Here is a 14694-nt window from a genome sequence, read left to right on the forward strand (position 1 = left end):
TCGTTCTCAATATAGAAAAACTCAAATCATTTCCTCTAAGATCAGGAACAAGACAAGAATGTCCATGCTCACCACTATTATTCAACTTAACTTTGGAAGTCCTAGCCACAGCAATCAGAGAAGAGAAAGAAATAAATGGAATACAAATAGGAAAAGAAGAATTAAGACTGTCACTGTTTGCAGATGACATGATATTATACATAGATAATCCTAAAGATGCTACCAGAAAACTACTAGAACTAATCAACGAATTTGGTAAAGTTGCAGGATAGAAAATTAATGCAAAGGAAGCTCTTGCATTCCTATACACTAACAACAAAATATCAGATAGAGAAATTAAGGAAACTATCCCATTCGCCATTGCCGCAAAAATAATAAAATACCTAGGAATAAACCTTCCTAAGGAGGTAAAAGACCTGTACTCAGAAAACTATAAGACACTGATGAAAGAAATCAAATATGACACAAACAGATGGAGAGATATGCCATGTTCTTGGATTGGAAGAATCAATATTTTGAAAATGACTATACTACCCAAAGCAATCTACAGATTCAATGCAATCCCTATCAAATTACCAATGGCATTTTTCACAGAACTAAAACAAAAAATATTATAATATGTATGGAGACACAAAAGACCCCGAATAGCCAAAGCAATCTTGAGGGGAAAAAACGGAGCTGGAGGAATCAGACTTCCTGATTTCAGACTATACTACAAAGCTACAGTAATCAAGGCAATATGGTACTGGCACAAAAACAGAAATATCAATCAATGGAACAGGACAGAAAACCCAGAGATAAACCCATGTACCTATGGTCAACTAATCTATGACAAAGGAGGCAAGGATATACAATGGAGTAAAGACAGTCTCTTCAATAAGTGGTGCTGGGAAACCTGGACAGCGATATGTAAAAGAATGAAATTAGAACAGTCCCTAACACCATACACAAAAATAAACTCAAAATGGATTAAAGACCAAAATGTAAGACCAAACACTATAAAACTCTTAGAGGAAAACACAGGAAGAACACTCTTTGGCATAAATCATAGCAAGATCATTTTTGACCCACCTCCTAAAGTAATGGAAATAAAAACAAAATAAAAAAATGGGACCTAATGAAACTTAGAAGGTTTTGCACTGCAAAGGAAACTATAAGCAAAACGAAAAGACAACCTTCAGAATGGGAGAAAATATTTGTAAATGAATCAATGGACAAAGGATTAATCTCCCAAATATATAAATAGCTCATGCAGCTCAATATTAAAAAAACAAACAACCCAATCAAAAAATGGGCGGAGGACCTAAGTAGACATTTCTCCAAAGAAGTCATACAGATTGCCATGAGGCACATGAAAAGATGCTCATCATCACTAATTATTAGAGAAACGCAAATCAAAACTACAATGAGGTATCACCTCACACCGGTTAGAATGGGCATCATCAAAAAATCTACAAACAGCAAATGCTGGAGAGGGTGTGGAGAAAAGGGAACCTTCTTGCACTGTTGGTGGGAATGTCAATTGATACAACCACTATGGAGAACAGTATGGAGGTTCCTTAAGAAACTAAAAGTACAATTACCAGATGACTCAGCAATCCCATTACTGGGCATATACCCAGGGAAAAACATAATTCAAAAAGACAAATGTACCCCAATGTTCATTGCAGCACTATTTACATAGCCAGGTAATGGAAACAACCTAAATGCCCATTGACAGACAGATGGATAAAGAAGATGTGGTACATATGTACATTTGTAGAGACGTGGATGGGCCTAGAGACTGTCATACAGAGTGAAGTAAGTCAGAAAGAGAAAAACAAATGTCGTATATTAATGTATATGTGGAATCTAGAAATATGGTACAGATGAACCAGTTTGCAAGGCAGAAATAGAGACACAGATGTATAGGAGAAACATATGGACACCAAGGGGGGAAAGTGTGGGCGGGTGTTTGTGGTGGTATGAATTGGGAGATTGGGATTGACATATATACACTAATATGTATAAGATAGATAACTAATAGGAACCTGCTGTATAAAAAATGTAAAATAAAATAAAATTCAAAAAAACCCCAAACAAACAAAAGAATCCAAAAATGAAAACAAGACAGAACAAAAACAAAAAACAAAACAAAAACAGAAAGCAAGCTAAAAAAAAAGCAAATATAAAAGAAACACACAAAAACGATCAAAAAAAGAATAAAAAGATAAAAACAAAACAAAAAACAGAAATAAGAATAAACAACAACAAAAAAAACAAAGCCAAAAAAAGCCCCACAAAACAGTAAAATAAAACTAGAAAAATAAAAATATATTAAATTTTTAAAAAGAAATAATAAATAATTAAAAAATAAAACAACAACAACAGAATGAAACAACAAAACAAAAATATTTCACTGGCGCCTCCACTGTCAGTGTCCTTGCCCCCACTATGAGCCACAGCCAACCCCGCCTCCCCAGGAGTCCCTCCAATACCTCTAGGTAGGTCTCTGGGCTTGCTGTGGGCACTGTCAGGGCAGGTCATACCCTGACTTGTCCCAACTCCTGCATGTACTTGCCCTCAAAGTCCATAGCTGCTAAAGCTTGACTGGTCTCAGTTGTGGGAGCGCTGTTGTCCATTCAGATATTCCACAGACGCAGGGTTTACCAAGCTGATTGCAGAGATTTAATCCATAGTTTGTGCAGCTGCAAGGAGAGATTTCTATTCCTCTTCCTTAGCTCCACAGCCCCTGGATCTCAGCATTGGTTTTGGCCCCACCTCTGCATGTGGGCCCCGCCTCAGGTGTCTGTTCCCTGCCCAGGCGAGAGCGGGCAAAAGCAGAGGCTGACTGGCACATGCTTGCTCAGTTAGGTGGGAGGGGCAAGAGGAGGTGACAAATTGGGGCGCGCGTGCTTGCTCAGGCAAGAGAGGAATAAGCTGGCCATGACTGGGACGTGCACACTCACTCTGATGGGAGCCCCCTGTAGTTCCCCTGGAGGCAGGAGCCAGTAGGAAGCTGAAACAGACAGGGGCACATGCACTCATTCAGGCATGAGGGGGGCAAGGCGGCAATGACTGGGGCGTGTGCACTTGTTCTGTTGGGAGTCCTTCCCAGTGCCCACAGAGATAGGGACTGGCATGTGGGAAGATAGGTTGTAATAGCGGCCCTACCCCTTGCTCGCCACTCAGCAAGGGCACCTCGCTTCCAAGGCAGTCTGCACTTCCTCCAGGAGCATTCCCTCCTGCAGAGCTCCTTGCTCCCATCCCCTCAGGCTGTTTCTGCACAGCTGAGCTCCTCACTCCCATCCCTTCAGGCTGTCTCCATGCAGCCAACAGCAGTCCTCTCCCCAGGTCCACTTTCTTAACTCCACGCTTCAGCAAACAGCCCCTGCCAGCATTGATGGATATCTATCTCAGGCTGGGGTGCACAGGGCTGTGGCACAGACCGTCAGTGCAAGTCTAACTCTGTCCTGACCACTGACCAGCCACTGCACTTTCTTCCGATAGCCCCCAAAGCCCTCTATTTCAGCATACTTCACCACCAGTGAGGGGGCCTTCCTGGATGCCATAACCTCTCCTTTCCTTCAGCACACCCCCCACCTTGCACCAAGGGTGTGGGTCCCATCTTGTTTCCTCTTTTCTTTTTCTTCCCTTTCTCTCCTTCGTCTTACCTGTTTATGCGGGGACCTTTTCTTGTCCTTTTAGATGTCATAGTTCCTCTGCTAGTGTTTAGCAGGTGTTCTGTGTGAATTGTTCCACTGGTAGATGTATTCTTGATATACCTGTAAGGAAAAGTGAACCCCAGTTCCTCCTATTCTGCCAGCTTGACCCAACCTCTCTCATAGTGGTTTTGATTTGCATTTCCCTGATGATTAGCAATGTTGAGCATCTTTTCATGTGCCTGTTGGCCACCTGCATGTCCTCTTTGGAAAAATGTCTATTCAGGTCTTCTGCCCATTTTTTAATAGGATTGTTTGTTATTTTGATGTTGTCCTATCAGCTGTTTGTATATACCCTTATCAATCATATCATTTGCAAGTATTTTCTCCCATTCAGTAGGTTGTCTTTTTGTTTTGTCAGCGGTTTCCTTTGCATCCAAAATCGTTTAAGGGGCTTCCCTGATGGTCCAGTGGTTAAGACTCCATGCTCCCAGTGCAGGGGGCCCAGGTTTGATTGCTGTTCAGGGAACTAGATCCTGCATGCCACAACTGAGTTTCCTCATGCTGCAACTAAAGATCCCACACACCACAACAAAGGTCCTGCGTACTGCAACTAAGACCCAGTGCAGCCAAATAAAGAAATAAATAAAAACCAAAAGACAAAAGCTTTTTCGTTTAACTAGGTCCCATTTGTTTATTTTTGCTTTTATTTCTTTTGCCTGAGGAGGCAGATCCAAAAAATATTGCTACAATATATAAATAATATTCACTTTATATATTTATGTGCTCCAGTGTTGGATGCATATATATTTACTATCATTATATTTGCTCAATGAATTGACCCCTTCATCAGTATATAGTAACCTTCTTTGTCTCTAGTGACAAATTTTTAATGAAAGTCTATTTTATCTGCTCTAAGTAGGGTCACCCCTGCTCTCTTTTTTTTTTTTATCATTTTATGGAATATCTTTTCCCATTCCTTCACTTATAGTTTATGTGTGACCTTAATAAAGTGAATCTCTTTTAGGCAGCATATTGTTGGTTCCTGTTTTCTTCTTTAATCTATTCAGTCATTCTGTGTCTTTTGATTGGAAATTTTTATTTATCTTATTTAAAGTAATTATTGATTGGGAAGAACTTACTATTAGCATTTTGTTAATTATTTCTGTTTCATAGTTCCTTTTCTTCCCTTTTTGCTGTTCTCCTCTGTGATTTGTTGACTTTTTTGTAATGGTAAATATATATATTTTTCCTTCTCTTAATCTTTTGTGGATCTACTAGGCTTTCCTTTGTGGTTACCATAAGGCTTACCTAAAACATACTATAGTGATAATAGTCTATTTAAAGATGATAAAAACTTAACTTTGATTTCAATCAAGACCTCTACACTTCAACCTCTCTCACCTCAGAGACCACTGCTCATTTTGAGACATCCTTTCAACTTGACTCTCACCTTCTGATTCCAGCAGTCTTTTCTTCTCTTTGCCCTTTGATGTACTGCACTATCCATTCTAGTTTTTCTATAGCTTGCCTTCATCATTCCACATTTGTAAGCATTTCCTGTACTAACACCATCTTGAATTATTTTAACTTGAGTGTGCCATCCTTTCATGCTGGGACCCTAGCTGATACAGGGTTGAAGCCTAAATTTTGATAAGTTCTCTATTGTTTTAACACCCACTCCTTTCATTCACTAATTAGATTTCTAGGGAGGGTAGAGACACCTAGATAGCACCTGACATGATATTCTCTTGGTCCCTATTGTCCTTAACTCTCCCCTGCTTCACCTAGTATATTTACCCATCCTTCAACCACCAGAAAAGACAACCTGGGATCTTCCTATGGAAAATTCACCTAGATTACATCTCACCTCAATTACAGCTTAGCTAATTTTGCAGAGCATTCTTTGGATTTTCATAGAAGACACTGTGGGTTTCTGGCTACATCACTAGAGTATTATGTTTTATTATAATTATACGTCCCTTTATCCCTAGTCTAGATTCATTTCATATTCTTGAATATTAACATTCTGAGCCTTTTATTGCTTTATATCAATTTTGTAGCACCAGGCTTGATACAAAGTAGACACATAACAAATTTTCCTTTGATGAATGAGTGAATGAATTAATATTTTGCATATTAATTAATTAATTAATTACACCACCATATTGCTAATGGCAGAGAACAGAGAATGTGTTTCCTATAATCAGGGATATGGCCCACATCAAGTTGAAGATTCCATTGAAGCAGTCTATTTAATACACAATCTGTTTAATACAAAAAGTTAAGAGTTCTCTCAAAATAGACAGCCTAAAAGAGGAAAACTCTGCTTCTAAGTCCCTATCCAGTAATTTCTGTTTGTTCAACCTAGTGCCAAATTTTTAACAACTTTCTCATCAGACTAGAAAAAACAACATTGTTATTTAATTATTATGGTAAGTGAAGTCCTTTTATGGGCCACAGGACAGGGCTTTCTCTTGCTCAAGTGTAAAGGCAAGACAGTATAAATGCAGCATGAATTTGACCCTTCTAAGTCTCAATAACATCTGTCTCCTTAAATATTTTCTCATAATATTACACCAAGGTAGATTGAAAAAAAAAGTTTATATGTTGCATTCATGAGAATATATTTCCCTAAATTCCTCTCCCCCTATTATTCATTCCTGGAGGAGTCAGTTGATCTTTTTGCCACAACTCTTTCTTCCACCGATACCATATGTTAATCTTTCAAATGATCCTTTGTATATTTGCTTATTTTGAATTATTAATGTAATTATTTGAAATGAAAGCAAGGGAAATCTAGTATAGAAAATTATTCTGTTCATTAGGAAGGTATGAGTGATGATTTTAAAATATACATTTCAGTGTTGTGTTGGGTTGTCTGCCATCAGACCCTTGAAACATTAGCTCACATTTAATAGGTTGACAGTTGGGTCAGGCATATATGGCATATATTATGTGCATTGATAGTCTACAGAATAAAGTTAATTAGCTTATATTATGATCAAATGGGTAAGTTTTCAAAGCCATAGTTGACCTTGCCTCTAACTGATAGAATTAACTTACCACAGGAGCCCATCAAAGGTTGACTGAATAATGTAAATGACAATAAGGTGAATTCTGAATTGTACCAAAATTCAAGACCTATAAAACCTGAGAAATGTGATTCAAGGGAGACTGAGGAAAGAGACTGCTTCTAAGAGTGGCTAATTCTCTTTAGAGATTGTTTTACAGCATTCAATTCTAATTCTCCAAGGACTTGTTAATTAAAGCCTAAGAGAATATTTCCTCCAGAAAACTGATGTACAGCCCATGTTTCCTCAATTATGTAAAATAAATCTAAACTTAAGCTTCACTCACCACTCTGAACCTTTTATTTATTTATAACAATGAACACTGGCCCACCCATCCTGGAGAGATATAGTGGGTTCTTGACTGAGCATTGCCCCGGTCAAGAAGGTCCTTATTTCAGATATAAATGTCATACCCTTCACATTACAAGGATGCTCAGCTCTGGGGACATAGAGAGCTGAACATGCCTCACAACATGGTATGACTTAAAGTGAATTAGAGCATTGGGATCCAGACAAGTTGTGTACAATTATTGGTTTATTTTTGACTTTTAAAGTTTGACAATTAACTATAACTGTAAGAAACAATTCCCACTGGGCTCAAGTCCTTCTGAACTAATTATAGGCAGGAAATACCTAGGGAGATAAAGCCCCATGGGTCACACAGGCAAATGGTCACAAGAGGGTATTAATTGATATTGGCAGACCTGAACTTGAGAAGCTGGCTTTCATCTCTCCTCTCCACTAAAGAGTCTTTCACTCCTGGAATTTTCATATGGGATGATTTCTTCACCATCAAGCAAAAGCATTCTCCAGTTGGTAACAGGAAAGCCTCAACACCTGTCTGCTTGAATATCAGGTTTAATGAGACTTCCTCTTTGCTTTCTAGGTGGTGACAGCAATGAATATAGGCTCTCTCACTTCCCTCTTAATGCTGAGAAGCTAGAATACTTGGGATGATGGGACAAAGGGCTGAAAGCACCTATAATTCAGGCCACTGTCTGTGTTTAAAAAAAAATAAAAACTAATAGTAAACATAGTTAAGTATGTAGCGATAGCGATGTAGGGAGAAAACAGATATGAGTATAGAATTAAGAATTACAGAAATTTGAAATGGCTTCCCCCAAGAGACCAGAAAGGATAGTTTGAAGAAAGATTATGGTTATTTACTCCAAATTTAAAGGAAAAGAGAGTGGAGTTTCTCTAAGAAATTTAAGAATCTATAAATGATCCACTAATTGTATTTATTACAATTCAGTAGCAGCATGTCTTTTACCTTGTGGTAGCCTGGAATGAGTCATCATTGTTGTATCTACTTTTCCTCATATTTAAAATTGGAATGGCATTCCTCACAGGGCTGCCATGAGAATGGCATGAACTTATAGAAAAAACCCTTGGTAAATGGAAAGCTACACAGGTAAACTTTTAAATGTAATTTCAAAGGAGATCAGCCTTTGGTTCTCATTTAGAGGTCAACTAAATCACTCATAAAATATAACATTTGTTCTAGAGACTGGAGATTAAACAGGACAGAAAAAATTATGTCCTTGAGTTTCAAAAGTTAATCTACAGTATGAGCATTTTGGTGTTTATTTAAAGTACTTCTACTAGGACCCCACTCCCAGAAATTCTCACTCAGTAGGTGCAGGGTAAGACCCAGAAATATGTGTGTCAAATAAGAACCCTGCCTTCCAGTACTTCGGTTAATGCATTTAAGAAACCTTGAATTGGAGCAAATGTTTTATCACTGAGTGGCTACTTAATGATTCTTGTCCCTCAATTCCTTAAGGGTAAACAGAATTAAATGATATATTTTGCTCCCTGAGACAAAGTAAACACCATACTTTGAAGAAGAAACAGGTGCCTGAGAAAAACACCACCAATCCTACAGTTTCTGTATTTTGTAGAGCAACAGACATCATGAAGTTTTTATTCCTGTTTACCTGAATGTTCAATATTTGGAAAATGAACATGATCCAGAAGAGATAATAGACAGTTGAAAGGACTCAACTAAAGGACAGAGGTGAGTGAGAAGTGAGGAAATATTTTCTTCAAAGCAGTCTTCAATATAAAGATAATTACAATGCACCAGGAGAATTTTTTTGTCAATCGGTCATAAACCTAGTTTTGTAAAGGAGAACAGAAAGGATCAGAAGGAGACCACAGTGGATTGCTTTGATGACTATCATGAAACCAGATGAGGGGTGATAAATTCCTTATTCCTCATGATCATAGCAATTAATTGGGTAGAGATTGACCTGTTTTTACATTTTTTCCCAGAGCAGTGATGTTTTGTTGATCACTCAACAAAATCAAACAGGCAGAATTCTCCAAGAAAGAAAGGGAAATTATAGATTCCTCTGTTAAGATTTCACATCTATAAGGAGAGGCAGTTGCATCTAAGTAAAAGAAATTTAACTAATTCTTTTTTTTTTTTTCGTTTTTTCTTTCTTTTTTTTTTTTTTTTTGCGGTACGCGGGCCTCTCACTGTTGTGGCCTCTCCCGTTGTGGAGCACAGGCTCCGGACGCGCAGGCTCAGCGGCCATGGCTCACGTGCCCAGCTGCTCCGCAGCACGTGGGATCCTCCCAGCCCGGGGCACAAACCCGTGTCCCCTGCATCGGCAGGCGGACTCTCAACCACTGCGCCACCAGGGAAGCCCTGAACTAATTCTTTGACTTTTCCTACATTCTACTCTCTTACTTTGAGCCACCAGGAGATAAATGAAAACGAGATTTTTCTTTTTTCATTCTGAGGCAGGGCAACCCAGGAAGAAAGAGTATGAGGAACAGTAATGAGAGCAAATATCAAAGATAAAGCACTCTTCTGTAACCTTACAGACAGGGAATGTGGTTGGTGATAATCTGAGAAGGCAGCATTACGGAACGTGAGTGTGGAGTAGTGAAGAAGAGAAAGGTAAATACCAGTGTGTGTGGGAGACTTTACTGGTGGGGAAAGTAGTAAGTAGGTGAGCAAGTAGGTGATGCACCAAAGATTAAAGGAGCAACTAGGCATTAAAGAATGAAAGGTGGGGAGGGCTAAGACGGTGATTGCACTGTGATTGGAGAAATGTCATGTTCTGCCGCAAATGCCTTGCCCAAGAGTCAGCTTTGACCACAGCAGAAGTAGCACCACATTTATGTCTTTGAGTATTTCAGATCAAAAAGCAGATCCATCTCAGCAGAGGCTGGGGAGAGGTGTTTAGAAAGCCCCACCACAAACAAAGTGTCATAGGGAGAATGGTGCCAGAATGTCAGAGGGCACCAGGCACCAAGTTAAGAGACACTGTTTTGGGGGAAGTGTGGCATGATAAACTTGACCTATTTTACAATGTTGTGAAGGTCAAGCATATATGTATCAGCCAGTGAGGCAATCATTAGAGTATATACTCCCTGGTGCCTTAAAATCAAACAACATATTCAAGGCTTTGACTGTTCTTCATGTCAATGTTTTCTGAGGTAGAAAGTAAGGGTCTGTACTCACATTACAGCAACATAAGTGTCCTACGTCAAAGAAGGGCATTGGTGACAGTGGGAATCAGTATCATTATGACTAGCTATAGCTTTGACCAAAGAGCACTCTCTCTCCAGATGGTGTGCTCACAGGCATTGACCCTGCAGAAGCTCTTCACCCATCCCACTGCTCTGTAGACTAACGTTTAATGAAAGGTAAAAAATGAATGATTGTAAAAATGCTTAACACACCAATTCTGGGCATATCCTGAAATAATAAAATGATATGTAAAATTACAGGATCTTTTTTCTCATTCAACCCTGTATAGCTGAATTTGCCCTTTTAAAAAACACACAAGAATAATTTCAGAAATTTGCCATGCATAAAACTTTGTAAATAAATTACTTGTAAGTATATCAGTTCAGACATTGCAAATACCATGAATCGGTAATACAGAGAGTATAGCTACATAATCTGTATTCTGGGTGATCCATGTTTTTGTCATATGCAGTCTTGTGTACCCTTCCATTTATAGTCTCCCTACATGAGACTGCCACGGTATGTCCGTTTAGAGCATTTATCATCATGGATGCAGATGTGAATAACTAAAACGACTATGTTGAAAGAGGTCTAGAAAACGATTAAAAGCTGTGTGCTGGATACTGTGCCTTCTAGACCACCATTTTGGGTAACTTGAAACAAGTCTCTGAGCCTCTATGAGCCTCACTGTCTTCATGCATAAAAGAATAAAGGCAGACTGGGCGATCCCAAGAGCACTTCAATCACTGAAAAGTCCATACTTCCGTAACAGAAATAAATAAATAAAACGAGATTCTAAGAACAAATACTATTTTTGGCACAGAGTCAGGCCAGGGTGTCAGTGGCTTGATGTAGTGTGACAATGACATAAATGACACATTATGGTCATATTTTTCAATGTACACCAGCAGGACACCTGAATGTGCTGGATAGAGAGGGGGAAATGAGGAAAAAAGAGTCAAAGATAACCCCTAGGAACTGGTCCTGTGCAATGGATGAATGGTCCTGAATTTGACTAAAATGAAAAGACTAGGGCTTCCCTGGTGGCGCAGTGGTTGAGAGTCCACCTGCCGATGCAGGGGACGCGGGTTCGTGCCCCGGTCCGGGAAGATCCCACATGCCGCGGAGGGGCTGGGCCCATGAGCCATGGCCGCTGAGCCTGCGCGTCCAGAGCCTGTGCTCCGCAACGGGAGAGGCCACAGCGGTGAGAGGCCCGCATACCGCAAAATAAATAAATAAATAAATAAAATAAAATGAAAAGACTAGAAAAAGGAAAGGTTGGGATGAAGAAATCTAGAGTTATTTTTAAGATATGTTCATTTGAAATACCTCTTACTCAGCCCAAGGAGAAGTTTATGCACAGTTTTGCATAGTCTGTAGTCAGTGGAATTCGTAAGCTAAATCACGGATGTACATATATACACTACTATATATAAAACAGATAACTAATGAGAACCTACTGTACAGCACAGGGAGCTCTACTCAGTGCTCTGTGGTGACCTAGATGGGAAGTGAATCTAAAAAAGAGTGGATACTGTATACATATAACTGATTCACTTTGCTGTACAGCAGAAACTAACACAACACTGTAAAGCAACTATATTCCAGTATCAATTAATAAAAAAATTAAATAACATGAAAACAACATGGATGATGTTTAAACCCAAAGAACTTGAATTTAAAGAAATAATACTTATTTCTCTGTTATGAAATATTTTAAAGCCTTGTTGAATAGAATGTTACAATTTAAATTAGTAGAAAACAGCAAGACATAAAATATAATAAACTATTAACACAAAAATAATCAGTGAGGAAGGCAAGGTACAAGTTGAACAAGTTCTTTCTCTGACATGAAATAACAATATAATGCGAGACAACTGATTTTCTCTCTTAGTCTCTTGATGGAGATAATTAAACTTCTTTCCAAACACAGTCCTTGTGATTGGGAACATCATAATCATCTGAGGTGTTAGGTTAAAATAAGTTCTATTTGAACCTGGAAATCAAAATTTGAGGGAGAAAAGGTTGCAGGAGAACTTAGCTTTGAAGGGCTTCCCCTGATGTACCACCATCTTTGTGACCCCTCCCCCTTCTCCAGGACTTGGGCCACTTGGCTATAGCAGTGTGCAGTAATTTCTGTGACCAGTGACTCTTTCCTGAGAATAAGAGTGTAGGGAGACAGAAATCAGGTTAAAGCCTATGAAAATTGCAAATGCCTCTTTAACATGTTTGCACTATCTAATGGATCCTGGTTAAAGACGAGAGAGGAAAGGGGTTTGAAGGATTAAATCCATTGTTTGTAGCATTTCATAATATCTTGTTATGTTTTCCTTCTGTTATTTAATTGTTTACAACAAAGCATAGGCATGGATAAAAGAAATGAAATCTCAGGAGCTGATTTCATCCTCCTAGGCCTTTTCCTGGATATGAAACATATCAGATTTTTTATTGGTGCTATGCTTGTGATTTACACTGTGGCTCTGACTTTGAACTTTGTCCTAATTCTCCTGATCTGCGTGGATTCTCACCTCCACATGCCCATGTACTTCCTGCTCAGCCAACTGGTTCTCATGGACATGATGTTAATCTCTAGCACAGTACCCAAGATGGCAACCAATTTCTTCTCCGGGAGGAGAAACATATCACGAGTGGCCTGTGGGACTCAGATCTTCTTCTTCCTGATTCTAGGAATTGCTGAGTGCATCCTCATCACCCTCATGTCCTATGACCAGTATGTGGCCATCTGTAACCCTCTGAGATATGCCCTCATCATGAGCCAGAAGGTCTGTCTGCAGATGGCTGCCATCTCCTGGGCTGGGGGCGCCCTTACATCACTCGCACACACGGCCTACACCATGCATTTCCCCATCTGCGGTTCCAGAGAGATTTCCCATTTCCTCTGTGAGGTCATGGCCATTCTAAAATTGGTCTGCCTATGAGAAGGCTGTGATAGTGACAAGCATTGTGGTGCTCCTCATCCCCTTGTCCCTTATCATGTTCTCTTATGCTCTCATCTTCCTTGCCATCCTCCACATGAAATCCCCAGAGGGAAGGGACAAAGCCTTAGCCACTTGCTCTTCCCACCTGACTGTAGTGTGCCTCTATTACGGCCCTGCCATGGTGGTCTACATGAGGCCTAGTTCCTATCATAATCCCAAGCTGGACCAGGTCCTCCTTGTACTTGGCCCTATTCTCACACCTTTGCTAAATCCTCTGATTTATGGTCTTAGGAACAAAGAAGTGGTGGGGGCCCTAAGGAAGGTGCTGAGTTGATGATACTGATGTCAAATTAAAAGAAGAAGATATACCCACCTCTAATCACTAACTTTAATTCAGCCTAAATAAGTTAGACTCCTATGTCAAGAGTTCTTACTTCTCGAGTTATTCATTCACTAAACAAATATGTAATGAGGGTCTCCGATGTGTCACATACCATTTTATGTACTTTTGATATCCTCTTTAGAATTGCTTTAGAATCCTGGTGGAATTTCTCAGGGTTGTATTTTTTCTATTTTTAATCGGCATCACTTGTACTTGCCTTCTTTGAAACATCCTTACAATATTAAGTTTCTATCCTGAATCTGTGAACTTCCACAAGTGTGGTGGTGGTAGGAAACTGATGATAAAATTCCACAGAAAATTGCTGGAAAATTGGATCAAAGATAGAACTTTATATCCCTGAGAATCATATAGGTCTCATTCAACCCCTGAAAGAAGCACATCTTGACATAAACCCAGAAATGTTATATGCTTGACTTCTTCATCTTCCAAAACATGCACGCATCCATCCACATACAAAAATGGCCATATATAAACTACTCCTGATGCAGACCACTTTGCATTTCCAAAAGCTTTAATTAAGTTTATTCAAAAGTTGAGCTGTAACACTGCAACAGAGCAAACAGTAGAATAAAGAATAGCCAAGATTACAGATTTTGATCATAATTACAAGGCAACTGAGCATAAACCAGTGGATGGAATGTTTTCACTATTTAGCTCAATCAAATAGTTAATTTGAATGCAATTAACTCATTTAAATAAGTAAAATGATAATATTCCAATGCATCTCAATACTATAATTATTTAGAGAGCCATGAAGTCAATTAAAAAGAAAAGGAAATGCAATTTAAACAAGAATGTGCAGTGGCCTAATGAATTAAAAGGTGTGTGTATAACTCAAGTCTAAGGTAGGAAACGAGAACTAACTGCAAGTCAGAAATATCTTGAGGATACGTGGATGAAACTCCTTGATCTACCGAGTGGATAAGCAGAGTAATCAATATCTGAATGCTTAAGACTTGCGAAAGTTAACAACTGAATAAAAGAGAAGTATGATGTGCCAAATGAGATCAAAGACTCAGAGTATTTTATGGTATAAAAATATGAGTCTCTTTAATGATGATTGTATGGACTATGCAAAGACCTGTTGATAGAGAAAGGATCAAATCATCTTAGTCCCTGAGCTATGGCTTACAAATCAGTTCTTGCTATT

General features: G+C 39.0%; 1 protein-coding gene across 1 annotated transcript; it reads left to right on the forward strand.

The window, feature by feature from the left end:
- Positions 1–12568: 12568 nt before the first annotated feature.
- Positions 12569–13475, forward strand: LOC309819749 (olfactory receptor 2M5-like; the record flags this gene model as incomplete). The annotated part of the gene is given in 2 exon segments (XM_082650198.1): positions 12569–13134; positions 13136–13475. Coding segments are annotated over 2 exon segments (906 nt in total).
- Between the last annotated feature and the right edge of the window lie 1219 nt (positions 13476–14694).

This window comes from Grampus griseus (assembly GCF_964374135.1).
Source record: "Grampus griseus genome assembly, chromosome: 3".
Lineage (NCBI taxonomy): Eukaryota > Metazoa > Chordata > Mammalia > Artiodactyla > Delphinidae > Grampus > Grampus griseus.